The following is a 14,396-nucleotide window of genomic DNA, read 5'->3' as shown; positions in this document are numbered from 1 at the left end:
AAGAGAAAACACAGAAACTCGTGTGCTGTAATGGAGGAGGAGAAAGGCTTCAGTGTTGTGAAATGTCTTCCGTCCTTCCGCCCGAGACTGGCTTTCCCGAGCCACTAGAGGGCGACTTTTTCCTCATCATTTTCTTTCTGTTTCTTGTAATCTCATGAAAAAAAATAGAGCATGGAAAAAAATCTCTCCAGGTTCATGCTGATACTATTTTCATCTTTTCCTCTAACACACGCCTTCTTTACGGTTCGGTTTCTCTGTCGCCGCCTGACAGATTTCCTGAAACTTTACGAACGGGGGTGGAGAAAATACGGCAGGAATTCTGCTGGGAAACGCAGGTCCTCTGTGTGCTCAGAACTCAAAACTTTCCGGAATAGAAAATAGGGATTCGGATGGGATTTGTGCGTCTCGTCTCTGGAATTTAGAACCGTTAATAATTTGTTATGTTTGATTAATGAAGAAAAATGGCGGAGCTGGCCTACATCGCCATCTTCGTCTAGTGGAAAACGAAATCGACGGAATTTTACTTACGAAATTGGCACAAAAGAAGAAATGAATCTGGACCACTGCGTATTGTTTTGGCTTTAGGTTTGGAGCTGTGTCCCAAATGATGACTACTCATGTACACTAGGGTCTAGTAGTGTATAGAGAAGTATCCTCTCAAACGGAACACTAACAGGAAGTAGAATGACGTCAAGCGCACGTGACGCGGCGGTGCTTCAGCAGCTTCGGCATTTAGAACACACTAGTTTTTTTAAAAACGTGACACGATCTGCATGAGCTCGTTTGTAAGACGTCACGTCCCACCAGTCGGCCATATTGAAAATGTTTTTTTTTCTTATCCGGCGTCTGGTGGCCCCGCCCCTTTTCCACTAAGTCCAACATTCACACTTCATCATCAGATTGTTGAAGTGAGCTTCTTTCTTCTTCTTGGAAGAAGACACGACTCACTGTTTACACTACACACTGCTATAGAATAGTGTGTAACTATTCTAGACTTCCGGAGTTGAACATTCCGATACAATTTTCCATGCCGGGAAACCCACTTTTGTTCTGAGTACAACCGACTTTTACTTATTTTATTTATTTTTATTTTTAATTTTTTTATTTCGTTAAAAAAAATTGTCATTTTAAAATTTTATATATACATATATATTTCATTTTTAAAATTTAAATTAATTTAATTTTATTTAATTTTGTTTTATTTTATTTATAAACCATAAATGCCACTGATCATAAATTCAGGACCAACTTAAAAATAAATCAGATAAAGAAAACAAAAGTAGATCAATGTGAGTCGATCCCGGGGTGAAAAGATTGGAAGTTGAAATTTATTCTATTCTATTCTATTCTATTCTATTCTATTCTATTCTATTCTATTCTATATATATATATATATATATATATATATATATATATATATATATATATATATATATATATATATATATAAATATATTAAGATGTTCATTTTATTTGACGTCCAGTTCAATTTAAATTAACGTCAAATAAAATTATTTAAAAATTTTTAATAAAAAATATATGTATATATAAAATATATAAATGATATGTAAAAAATGTATAATATTTTTTTCCTCACTTAAAAAAAATATTTATTCATACATAATATATAAATCTAGTATGGATTATTTATTTATTTATTTATTTATTTATTTATTTATCTATCTATCTATCTATCTATCTATCTATCTATCTATTTATCTATTTATTTATTTATTTTACACTTGCGTGTGTCTGATTGTGTCTTCAGCTGCATTTTGGTGAGGATCTCCACATTTAATCTGAGCAGTTGATTTCCCCCGTATTTCCTCCACCCCTGTTGTTCTCCAGTCGGTGTCTTGAGTCATGCGAGAATCACGTCGCTGCCTGTTTCTCTTGGCTCTGAGCTTTTTAATAAAAATACGCAGAAACTCACACCATCAGCAGAAAGCGGGTGAAAGCAGCTTCCTCACTTCCCGAGCTCACGCTGCTCTCTTTAACCCTCGTGCAGTCTAAGCAGCAGTAGGAGCATGTCTGATGAAGTGTGTGTGTGTGTGTTTTGTCGTATGTGCATGTCCTGATCCGCCTCATCAGCGCCTCGTTAAGCCTTTATTTATTTATTTATATATTTCTGTGCGCCGACTCTTCTGTCCCTTCACAACACGAAGCCTGGCTCCGACTCCGAGCTGCAACAGTCACGTCAGAGCTCAGATACACCACAGTGTTGATTTGGTTTGTGTAGATGTGTAATGTTCGAGGATTAGGAAGGGTTTGGATGCAGCACGTCAGTGTTCTCTTCTAAACAAACCTCTGTCTGTTTGCCCTCCTCAGGACATGTCAAATTTATTGACTACGAATACGCTGGGTACAATTACCAAGCCTATGACATTGGGAACCACTTCAATGAATTTGCAGGTAAACGAAAAGGAGCATGAACACACACCAGTGTGAGACGTCCAGCAAAAACGTCTTCAACACATACACACACACACACACACACACTGAGACGATATTTCACATTAAGAGGATTCAAAAATTCCAAAATAAAATTATTCGCTTGAATTTTCTCTAGTTCGAGAATTAATACACGTTTATATGAAAAATATTTCAAATATCTATATCGAAAGGAGCAAGACATAAGGTTTAGAGAAAACCGTGTTTACTTGCTGTAAAATATAATACATTCAAAATCAAGTAAGGGTTTTACATTTAAAAAATGTATTTTCCAGATCAAATCAAATGTCACAGATTCCCTTTACATGATTTGGATTGAAATGAAATGAAATGAAATAAACAAAAAAGATTCTCAATTCTCATAAATAATCCATTTAAAAATTAATTTTATTTATTTAATGTATTTTGAAAATTCACCCCCTCCTGATAATATAATTATTGATTTTTGTAGTAATAATAAATTAATAAATATTATTAATATATTAATATAAATAATAAATATAAAAAAATATTTAAGCAAATTTTATTATTGTTATAATTCCTTAAAAAATTGTTCCATTCTTTAAAAAAAGATTTCAATATATTTTTTTAAAAATTATTCATCGCCTCACTTCAGTTAGTTTGATGAAGCATTTTAAAATTAATGACCTTTAAAAAAAATTAGGAAAAAATCCTAATCTTAAAATGTTTAAGCAATTAAAAAACATTTTTAACTGATGTCCGTCTGATTTTTTCCTTGGTAAAGAAAATGATCTGGTTATCTGAAGTGTCTTAAAATGTCGGTTTATATCAGTGGCTTAAATTCATCTATGATCATTTTAATATCCCAAAGTCATTATCATCAAGCTTGCTTTAGAAAACGTGTCTACAATCAGACTAGATGTAAATAAGACTAGCTCTCTAGGTCATGGACATCATCAGCCATGATCGAGTGTTAATGTTTGTGGGCGTGGCCTGCTTGTGATTGACAGGTCTGAACGAGGTGGACTACAGCCTGTATCCTGAGCGTAGCCTCCAGCTGCAGTGGCTGCGAGCGTACCTGGAGGCCTACAAGGAGTATAAAGATCAGGGCACTGAGGTGTCCGAGGCTGAGGTGGAGGTCCTGTTTGTCCAGGTGAACCGCTTCGCCCTGGTGAGTGTCAATGAACCACATCATGACTCTTAAAAATGTAACTGAGGCAAGTAAGTAGCAAACTTGGGGCTCTTTAACTCTAAATCCACTCACTGTGGAAAGTGAATCAAACAAATTATTCGGTTCTGAATCGACTCACCATAGAAAGTGAATCAAATGCGAATCAAACAAATTATTCGACTCTGAATCGACTCGCTGCAAAAAGTGAATCAAACAGATTATTCAACTCTGAATCGACTCACTGCAAACAGTGAATCATATGCGAATCAAACAAATTATTCGACTCTGAATCGACTCACGGCAGACAGTGAATCAAATGTGATTCAAACAAATTATTCAACTCTGAATCGACTCACTGCAAAAAGTGAATCAAACATGAATCAAACAAATTATTCGACTCTGAATCGACTCACTGCAAAAAGTGAAACAAACGTGAATCAAACAAATTATTCAACTCTAAATCGATATAAAGTGAATCAAACAACAAATTATTCAACTCTGAATTGACTCACTCAGCTCTACATTTATACTAGCAAACTTGTGGGCGTGGCTTTTTTTTCCTCCTGGTAGTAGCCATTACACAGCTATACACTTTATAAACACCACTTTTGTTAGTAAAATGTATTAATTTTTTATTTACCTGCTACATTTTAGGCTTCATGCTAACTCTGGTCTTAGATTAGATTAGCGAGGTGAGCTAAGCTCACTACATAGCTAGTGCACTCACTCGTTTCATCGACTGGTTTCATCTCTACTGCTTCCTTCTAAGATTTATTTTTCCTGGATACACTTTAAGGAGAAGTCGTATCGCGCCCGCTTCTGTGTGAACTTAGTTACTAGGACCTGAAGTCACGAGTGTGTGAGTGTGGAAGACCAGTGTGATCGGTCTGAGGAATCTGTCGAGGTCGGCGTTTGGATTTGGGGAATTTATAGAATTGAGACATGTGTAGAAAATGAACAAATTTCAATCTTTCAAATAGAAATTTTGTTCGTCACGTAACACAAACATACACAGTACGATGTTGTGGAAATCAAGATAAAGACAAGATTCAAAAATATAATCAGAAAGGATTTAAAACTTAAGTAAAATAATACGAAAATAAAATAATGCTAGTATGTGTGTACGTTTGGTTGCGGTCTTTAAGACCTAACCTTACTAAATAAATAAATAATAATAATTTGCAGTTTTAAATAAAATGACCTGCTCTTTAGTACGTTAATGTGAGTTCATACAGCTGACCAATCAGAGCGAAGCCCATAGTAGAAACTTCCAGACAAGTTGGAGCTTGTGATGAACTCAAAGTCGTCGATTTCTAAAAGGTTCCTATGTTAAAGCTGATGCTGTGACAACCAACAAAACCAACACTGCAGTAAAAACCCAACCTCCATATCCTGTGTGCCGTCCAGGCTACAGGAACAAACAACGCGGGGCAGAAATAAAGGACGATCTGGACGATCAGGCATGTTTTTACAGTCCAGGGCCTGTTTTTTAGGCCATGACTTTGGAGAGATTAAAATTTGTTTGTGTTTTGAATCCCAAAAAAATCACTGACCACACCTTTAATGGCTAACACCGCTCTGATAAAACACTGAGTAATATTTTTTAAATGAGCCTATAGCGCTTATCGTTTTGTAAACGCTGACAAAAAGCGAGGCCTTTCTGGTTAGAGGACAGTTAACGTGTGTTCACACGCATCAAATCGCCGAGCGCACGGGTCGGCATTCAGCGCTAATCCTCACGCGCTCCAAGGTAAATAGCGGCATTTACATCATTCACCGGCTGCCAGTGTTTGATGTCGCAACACAAAAACCTGACCTTGGCATCATCTTAGGGATTGTTCTTCTGTTTGGAAAACTTCACCCCGATTTCAAACGGCGAGATCTTTTCAAAAATCCATCAACGTGTCTTTCTTTTCTCTGTGGAAGTGCAGTCCAGGTATTTCTGCTTTTTCTGCTCTATTGAAGTCGAGTTATTTCCGTCATAAAAAAAGAAAAAAAAGAAAAAAAACCCCAGCTTGTGGCACATAAAAGCTCGATTGTGATTTCACTTTAGAGACAAAAACAAAGAGAAATAATAAGCTGCACTGCATTCCATTAACCGAGCTCCTTTATTTCCGCCAATGCTAACGTGATGGACCTTGAAAAAGATTGAAAAGAAGAAGAAACGCCAGTCGCTTTTAATTAAAGACCACATTGTCATGTCTTCTTTATATTTAGAAAATAGAAAAGCACTTCAGAGTGCTGCTGCGCCGGACGCCGACTCCGGCCTCGGGCTTCTGAATCGTAACTCATGTGATAAACAACACGGATTCGGTCTTATCATGAGACTTCTTTTTCCTTTTCTTTTTGTGTGTGCCACGTCGTCCTCTAATGTGCATATCACCGAGCCAACTCAAACACAGCCGGCATATCGGGTTTTTAAAAAGTCATCACTCGGAAGAAATGAAGTGCAGATAGTTCACTGTAAACACAGTCAGGCTTTTTAAAGACAATGGCTGGTAAAAACATCGGGCGTAGCTTTTATTTAAGAACTTCTGATCTGTTGTGTAATTCAAGTGTTTACAATAGGAGAGTTGTCAAAGAAACTTCAGACACTTTGTGCTGGAATTCTGCCAGAAGAGAGACGTTTAACGCGTACACACACACACACACACACTCTCTCTTCATATTATAGTCATTAAAGTTCCTTGATTTTATTATGTTTGTTTCTATTAAACGTGTCGAATGAATGAAAGTGTTTCACAAGGACATTTTCAAACCCCACACACTTTTTTTTCTTTTCTCTCCCTCGATTGTGTGCCGTTTTACACTAAACCGAACGGACCGAAAAGCTCAGTTTCGCTCCCATTCAGGTCGTTTAATGGAAGGTTGATATTTCCGAACAATGAGCCCTTTCTCACGGAAGGAGCTCGTGAACGAACGAGGCAGGGATCCGAGCGATGAAAACGAGCAGGATCGTCAAGTACGCTGAAGTATTTCTCTAAAGTTACAGGCGTTAGAAGGAAGAAATGCACTCTCGCTCGCTGTCTGTGAGACATCATGTAGCATTACAGCACTATTCTGAGTCACTCTCACCTACTAAACTTCATTGTGGTCTTTGTTGTTTGTTTGTACGTCTAATTCCGTGACTACTCAGGATGCAGGTTAAAATACCTAATAATCTGCGCAGTTGCAGAGCGGTAGTCTTCAACAAATGTCACTTTTCCGAACAAATGGTTTTTCCTTTGTATAAAAATGTCCTTTCGCGCTGTAATTGTAGATTGAGGCAGGTAAGAACACAGCGCAGTCAGGAAGTGAACTCTAACACGACGAGAACGTGGAGAAAGTGATTCAACTCTGAATTGACTCACAGCAGAAAGTGAATCAAACAGGAATCAAAGAAATTGTTCGACTCTGAGATGTCTCACAGCAGATAGTGAATCAAACGGGAATCAAACAAATTATTTGACTCTGAATGGACTCGCTGCAGAAAGTGAATTAAATAAATTATTCGACTCTGAATCGACTCACTGCAGAAAGTGAATTAAATAAATTATTCGACTCTGAATCGACTCACTGCAGAAAGTCAATCAAACGTGAATCAATTTGAATTGTTGAATTTCTAAATGATGAGTGAATTGAGTTTTATGAGAATGTTTTCAAACCAAACCAAATCTAGCAAACTGCCCCAAGGAAACAAGAACCATGTGGAAGTTAGGAAGATGAATGTTTTTCTCGGGTGGCCTCTGTAGGCCCCTTAAAGATATATGAAATGAAAATTGTTAAAGGTAATTTCACATTCTGTTCTTTCTCTCTTTAGGCATCACATTTCTTCTGGGGCCTGTGGGCATTGATTCAGGCTCAGTACTCCACCATTGACTTTGACTTCTTGGGGTAAATTTAAGACACCTGACTAATCATCTTCTCACTTTCATTCATTAAAGCCTGTAATGTTTAGAATGACACTTGTTCTTTTAATCTTTTCCCCAATTTTGCTAGATATGCGGTTCTTCGCTTTAACCAGTACTTCAAGATGAAACCCGAGGTGACGGCACTGAACTTTCCGGAATAGTGTCCTCCGGTTCGGGGTGTTTTGTGCTCCCCCTGGTGGACGTGGGCAGCACCAGCAGAACTCGTCGGTCTGTGGGTTTAACGCGGCAGTTACTAAACTGAATGCTAGAAAAAGAAAAACCCGTGAGAAAAAAACATCTCTCTGTTCAGCACCTCCTTTTTAGTCTTGTTTTATATGTCAAGAGCCATGTCGAAGTGTCCTACATGCTCAGGGGTTGATGGTGACCCCATAGAACCTGGGATGACTGTAGATGTAGATGTTCTGCACTATACGGTCGACCTGGTGCAGTGAAAGGGGCTTAGGACCAAGAAAACAAAAACAATCCAATATGGTCCATATATATATATATATATATATATATATATATATATATATATATATATATATATATATATATATATATATATATGTATATATATTAAAGTCCCAGACTCAGAGACTCAGTAGTTGACCCGTCATTCCTGTTTGTTTACAGTGAATATGAGTTAATACAGGTTTACTTCTATCACCTGCTAGCTTTAGAGCTTTCGTATTTCGGCCTCTAGCCTTACAGCTGCTTAAAGATATGTGACTGGGGGACCAAAGGAACCTCAAATTGAGCTCATGCTTGCTCTAGGTTTTTTTTCTCCATCTCATTTCACTGTGAGCCACTTTGCTGCATTTAGAATTTGGTCAAAAAAGGAAAAAAAAAAAAGCTTAGCAAAGAGATATGATATTTTTGTGAGGAGTCTGTAGCTGTCACCTTACACCAAAGTGCTGAGGTTCTTCCTGCAGAGAAGTGTTCAGACTGCACAACTTCAAAAGTTTTTTATTATGAATATGAACTATGAATGTTTGTTGAAGTGGCCGAGATGCCTTAATAAGGACTGCTGCTGGACAGACCATGATGCTAATCGAGCTCTTTTCAATTGATCATAAGTGTATTAACCCTGGGTTTTGACATGGATTTTTTAAAAACCTAAATCTTGCACTTAAAAGCTATAAAAATTGGGAAGTTTTTTCCCCTAAAAAATGTCTTTTTCCACCTTGCAAGCCCTATTCAGGACAGGATCGTTGATTAGGATGATATCTGAAATGAAGTGTTTGCTGTCTTTTATCTGGACGGCTAGAAATGATCTGAGCGAGATTCAAATGAATGCTTTTGTGAATCAAATGTGAATCAAACAAATTATTCGACTCTGAATCGATTTACTGCAGAAAGCGAATCAAACGTGACTCAAACAAATTATTCAACTCTGAATCGACTTAGTGTAGAAAGTGAATCAAACGTGAATCAAATAATAAACTATTCGACTCTGAATCAACTCACTGCAGAAAGTGAATCAAACAAATTATTCGACTCTGAATCGATTTACTGCAGAAAGCGAATCAAACGTAACAAACAAATTATTCGACTCTGAATCGACTTATTGCAGAAAGTGAATCAAACAAATTACTCAACTCTGAATCGATTTACTGCAGAAAGCGAATCAAACATGAATCGAACAAATTATTCGACTCTGAATTGACTTAGTGCAGAAAGTGAAACAAACGTGAATCAAACAAATTATTTGACTCTGAATCGACTCACTGCAGAAAGCGAATCAAACATGACTCTAACAAAATAGCAGACTCTGAATCGACTCACAGCCGATAGTGAATCAAACAACAAATTATCCGACTATCAGAAAACCTTCATTGTTTATTTTAAACAATTCAAATTCTTTATTTGAAGTGTCTAGAAAGAAATTCGATTCATTGCACACGATTCAATTTTGGCCTCCAAAGGCTTTCATTTGAATTCACCCTCGTAAAAACGACAGATGACCGAGCTTCTAACAGCATCGCATCCTCAATGTGTTCACACTTAGCGTTACATACAGAATATTACAATCACGGTATTATGTTAATATATTAATCTAAAGCATGGCCTTATACCCACTGTAACTGTAGTCATTATGCTTTAATCAGGCTGTGGGATTGTATTTATTCTTTTCATTATTAATAACATGTATTTTTTTTACCTTCTTAAGAGCTGCCGGTTAAGAAAGTGTGTAAAAGGTGTGTGTAAATGTTTTCAAACCAAACTAAAAATCCCCAACTGTTACAGAAGTTTCATTAACACTAATTTTCGTACACACGCCCACGAGAATGTTAAATGATAAACGAAAGCACCAAGCACGATTTCAGTACAACACAAAAGGCAAAGCTCACAGAGAGCTGAAAATAAAACAAAACAAAACAAAACGGTGAAAAAGCATCTCTAAATCCTATATCCAGTAATGCAGCTCAGCCACTGCAGTGCATCAACTGCTGTAGAAATACACTAACTCTCGTGCCTTTATAAGGCGCCATTACTCTTGTCGTAATGGAATGCATAGTATTTGCGCGTTATCATTTTATCATTTATGGATTTGTCACGAAACTGACAGCTTCACAAAATTCTTAAATGGATAAAAATGTCATGTGAATGCTCCATTCTGTTACACGATTTCAAGTCAAGGTTTTCCATTGGTGAAATCACCTAACGTATAAACGATCACACGTAACTAATCCTGTCCGAATAGGGCTTTAGAGACCTCAGTGGCTTAATTAAGTCCTACCTGTCTCTCTCTCTCTCTCTCTCTTTTATATATATATATATATTATATCAGCTTGGCTGAAACTGTAACAAACTGACTGTGTTGTACAAAATAAATACTGTGAAAGACCAGTTCTCGAGATACAAACCTTCTTCTAGTCAAGCTACTCTTAGAAACAAGTTTTTGCTCATTGAGTACCGCATTTCGAAATAACTCAGAGATCTGTGTCTATAAAAGAAAAACATGATGAATCTGTCACGATCTGCCAAATCACCCCCGAAACCCGTCACGTCGACGGAGATACAAACAATACATTGACATTACGAACTGATTTTTCTCTCTCGATCTGCCTTCGCCGGCAGTGCCGTGTCTATTCAAACTGATGAAGTTATTCTCTCGGACATGTGATTGTACATAAAAATGATCCAGCACAAGTGTCCACTATCACTTGAAGGATATGTGAATATTTGTACATCTTTAAAAACAGCTGCAATATCTTTACTTTGTGAGTTACTGTACATAGAGGAGATTTACTTGGACTTATTTTTTGGGAGGGGGGGATTTATTTTCTATAAATGAAATGCTATTAAAAAGAAAGAAATAAAATCTGTATTTTTTTTTTTTGTTGTTGTTGTTGTTGGGGAAGGGAAAATAAGTAAATAAATAAACGGGATGTAGAGATGAAGTTTGTTTGAGTTTGTATTTACATCGTCTGAATGCTAATAAAATGATCAAAACATCCTGGTCCTGTTTGTTTTTCTATGAATACTGTGAAGATATGACTTTTAACAGGGTTTTTTAAAATCATAAAATGTGTACAACAATTATAACGAGTGCAAGTTTATTTTTTAAACAATTTAATCATGTGTTTTAACGCACTAGCTAATAATAATGTCTTGGCTCTGTTTCGGGGAATGGTTAGCATGTTAGCTGAGGTGATTTGACAGCGTAAGGATTAAGGGGTTTATTTTTGTTTCAGCAACTCCTCATCTACATATGAATAAAAATTTTATGAATGAAAACGCCCGTAGATTTAAAAAAAATGTCTATTTTATGGCTATCATAAACTTTATTATCGTTTATCTCCCGTTGTTATACAGCATTGGCTTTGCGCGAGTGAATCAGTTTTGGAATCGACTCTTTGAATCGGTTTTTAAGAACGCGCTCGGTTCTTCTGAAACGAGCCGAATCACCGTTCTTAGGAGTCGTTTTGGTGTTCAGATATCAAAAAAGCAACCAAGTGGGATAAAATAAATCATGCTTAATTTTTCTCCATAAATCTCCTTCATTTTTGCATATAGGGCTCAAATATATATATATTTGTAAATTCTGATTTGACTTAATATCTGCCATAATGGGGAAAAAGTCCACTTGTGGTGTTGAGACTAAAAGAAATATCTGTTGTTCATGGAGTCTCAAATAAAATCATTCAATATTCATGTGGTTCTGTCACAGAACAGGTTTTAGTGTGAATACTGGGATGTTTGGCCCTCAGGTGTGGAAGCGTTCAGGAAGTAGGACAATTATTTGATTATGCCACAGTTCACAGCTCTCACATCTCACTTTATTTGGCTAGCAAAATGATAAACAAATGTATTTCAGACCTCAGGCTCTTTCATTAACCTCCTATTACTCCTTTATTCAGTTAATATCTTTTGTACTCGTCCCTGTATGTCACTTTGTCTCCTTATGAACCCGAGTAATAAAGATAAGCGTGCGGTGTAAATGTTTCCAGTTCATCTGAGTATTTGTGATTATTCCCAGCCTAATTGCTGCAGCTTAATTGTGTTCATTCTGCCGCGTCAAAACAAAGCACAAAGCCGACCGTATCGAGCTAGCCTGATAACGCTACGCTGTCCTCTGGATACACTGCTGAGAGCGATTAATGCAGGCCGTCTAGCTCGAAGATCACTGAAATGTCGCTCTGTTTGTCTTCGGCTTGCCTTCCTTCGGCTCACCTGCTTATAAGGCATCGTAGCTACGCATAAATGTTCGTATGAATGTGCAGGGAGCGTCGACAGGAAGGACAAATTGCAAATCTTTCCCTCTCTGGATTTTGTTAACTTTAATTCATTGTGTGATAAAAATTCAGTAGTTTTTTTTAGCTCTAGTGTGTGGCCGTGTTTTTAGATCATCCTGGTGACCAGATCTGGTGACCGATATCTGACAGGTTTGACTCTGGACATGAGGAAATCTGCAGCTTTTTACAAACACTATAGCTTTTAATTACAAAATAAAAGGTAAAACTTTCAATTTTGGTTACTTTGGATATTTAGGATTAGGTTAAGACTGAGGTTTAGGAGTAGCATTGCATTGATTAGCTGTGTCAAAAAGGACATCAGTGGAAGATCCTTAGAAGGATTGTAAGACAAATGTGTGTGTGTGTGTGTGTGTGTGAGTGTGTGTACATGAACGCGAATGATTATTATAAATGATGACACATTATGATTGATGAGGTGCCATTACTTTTGGTCACTGTAATTATTAATGGTCAGTAGTGTCTTAAGAGCAGTGACAGTAATGACAGTGACAAATTTCAATTAAAGCCGTAATTTCCAAGATGGCATCCACAGCATTTGTGTGTGTGTGTGTGTGTGTGTGTGTGGAGGGAAACTCTGTTAGATATGGATAAAATGTCTGCTCATTCTTCTGAACTTTGACCCCCGAAGCACTTACCCAGTAATATAAATTATTCACTCAATAATCTCAATATACAACATGTTCAGTTTATTAACGTTGAGCTTAAACATCATGTTTATTTTTTTCCTAACCTGACCCCTAATCCCTTCTAACCTTAAACAATTGCTCCCTTGAATTAATGAATCGGCTCAGAATCAAATGAAACGAATCACTAAAACAACAACAAAAAAACCTCAATACAACGTTTTGCACATCGCCACCAGAAGGGGGCGATATAAGACAACAATTTCTTTTCAACTACTTTTAAAGTCCAGTAAATAAGAGCTTTACTGACTTACCCCAGGTGTTTATGTATAGCTTTCTGTTTTATTTAATGTAATAATGCACACCGCTTCACATTATTACCACAGAGTGTTTTACAGAGACATGGTTAGTGTAATGAGGTCTGTGAAATGGAGACTGTAACAAGGGGACGAATCCCGAATGGCACATCTAGTGCACTAGGCAGTGTTGACCAGCCTTTCTTATTAAGCCTAGATGTAGTGTGCTTAGATAGGGAGTAGGGAGCAGGTTTGGGACGGAGCCAGTGCGGCGGCGCAGGGAGCGGGAAAACAGGCCAGGGTGTTCATTCATCTTGATTAGACGTGCCAACCTAATTACAAGCGGAGGAAACAGTAATTAGCACACGTCTCACCTCGTTAATCACAAAAGATTCCTCCGCTCTATTTTTATCTGATTAATGGCTCTTTGTGCGTGGGGTAGTAGCGGTGCTGCTGGTGGTGGTGGTGGTGGGGTGTTTATATTTGGGCCTAGGCTAATTGTACACAGCTTGCTCGCTGTGGATTCATTTCACCGTAACCTCATTAAGTTCCTCATTGTTGAACAGAAAGTCTTGTTAGCGCTAATTCGTGCACCTTATCAGCCAGTCAACTTTCCTCTTCCTTTTTTAAAAACGATCTGGGGAAGTGAAGTTGATGTAAACAGCATATCATGAGTTAAAAGCCTATTACAGGTGTAGGGTTATTACTCTGGAAATCAGAGATCACTTCAGGCGGTGTTTAGATCACGCGGTAAGGTTTGCGGAACGCAATATTTCGCTTAGCGCTAACAAATTTCCTGGCTTGTGGATGGTCAGAATAATGAAATACAAACAGCCTAAAGATTCACGCGTCCCAAAACAGTTTATATCCGAGTCTTAGCCTCGCGTCGGCGCCTAAAATCGCCCGGATGCCCGTAGAGCTGCTGCTGTAATCATGAAGACTCTCAGCAGCTAACAAATGTGTCGCTTCAGTTTGTCTCTTGTGGGTGACTTTAAACACTACTGCTGTCTCTTTTGTTCATTTTTTACATCTAATGAGAAACAGTAGCTGTATATAGGGTTGAAAATCCAACCAGTTAAACACAAATATAAAAGAAATCTGTTTTGATTTACATAATACACTCAATTTAGAATGTAGCTTAGATTAGCTAGCTTCATGTTAACCACTGCACAACAAAATCAGGCGCAAACTCCATTTTTAGAGTTAATCACATTCAAAGTTTCACTATATACACTACCAAA

At 37.3% G+C, this 14,396-nt stretch overlaps 1 protein-coding gene across 2 annotated transcripts in view; it reads left to right on the top strand.

Moving 5' to 3' along the window:
• etnk1 (ethanolamine kinase 1) overlaps positions 1-10,934 on the top strand; it is a 34,938-nt gene extending 24,004 nt beyond the window's left edge. The window contains exons 5-8 of one of the 2 annotated variants that reach the window (XM_058417474.1): positions 2,329-2,412; positions 3,423-3,583; positions 7,383-7,456; positions 7,562-10,934. In XM_058417474.1, coding sequence (XP_058273457.1) covers positions 2,329-2,412; positions 3,423-3,583; positions 7,383-7,456; positions 7,562-7,634 — 392 coding nt within the window. In that variant the 3' untranslated portion in view covers positions 7,635-10,934. Of the gene's footprint in view, positions 1-2,328; positions 2,413-3,422; positions 3,584-7,382; positions 7,457-7,561 lie in introns of those variants that run through there. The other variant, XR_009207403.1, reaches the window with a different exon arrangement.
• Positions 10,935-14,396: the final 3,462 nt, after the last annotated feature.

Source organism: Hemibagrus wyckioides, linkage group LG19, assembly GCF_019097595.1.
Source record: "Hemibagrus wyckioides isolate EC202008001 linkage group LG19, SWU_Hwy_1.0, whole genome shotgun sequence".
NCBI lineage: Eukaryota > Metazoa > Chordata > Actinopteri > Siluriformes > Bagridae > Hemibagrus > Hemibagrus wyckioides.
Note: the sequence above shows the minus strand (reverse complement) of the source record. Positions and strands in the feature narration are given on the sequence as shown.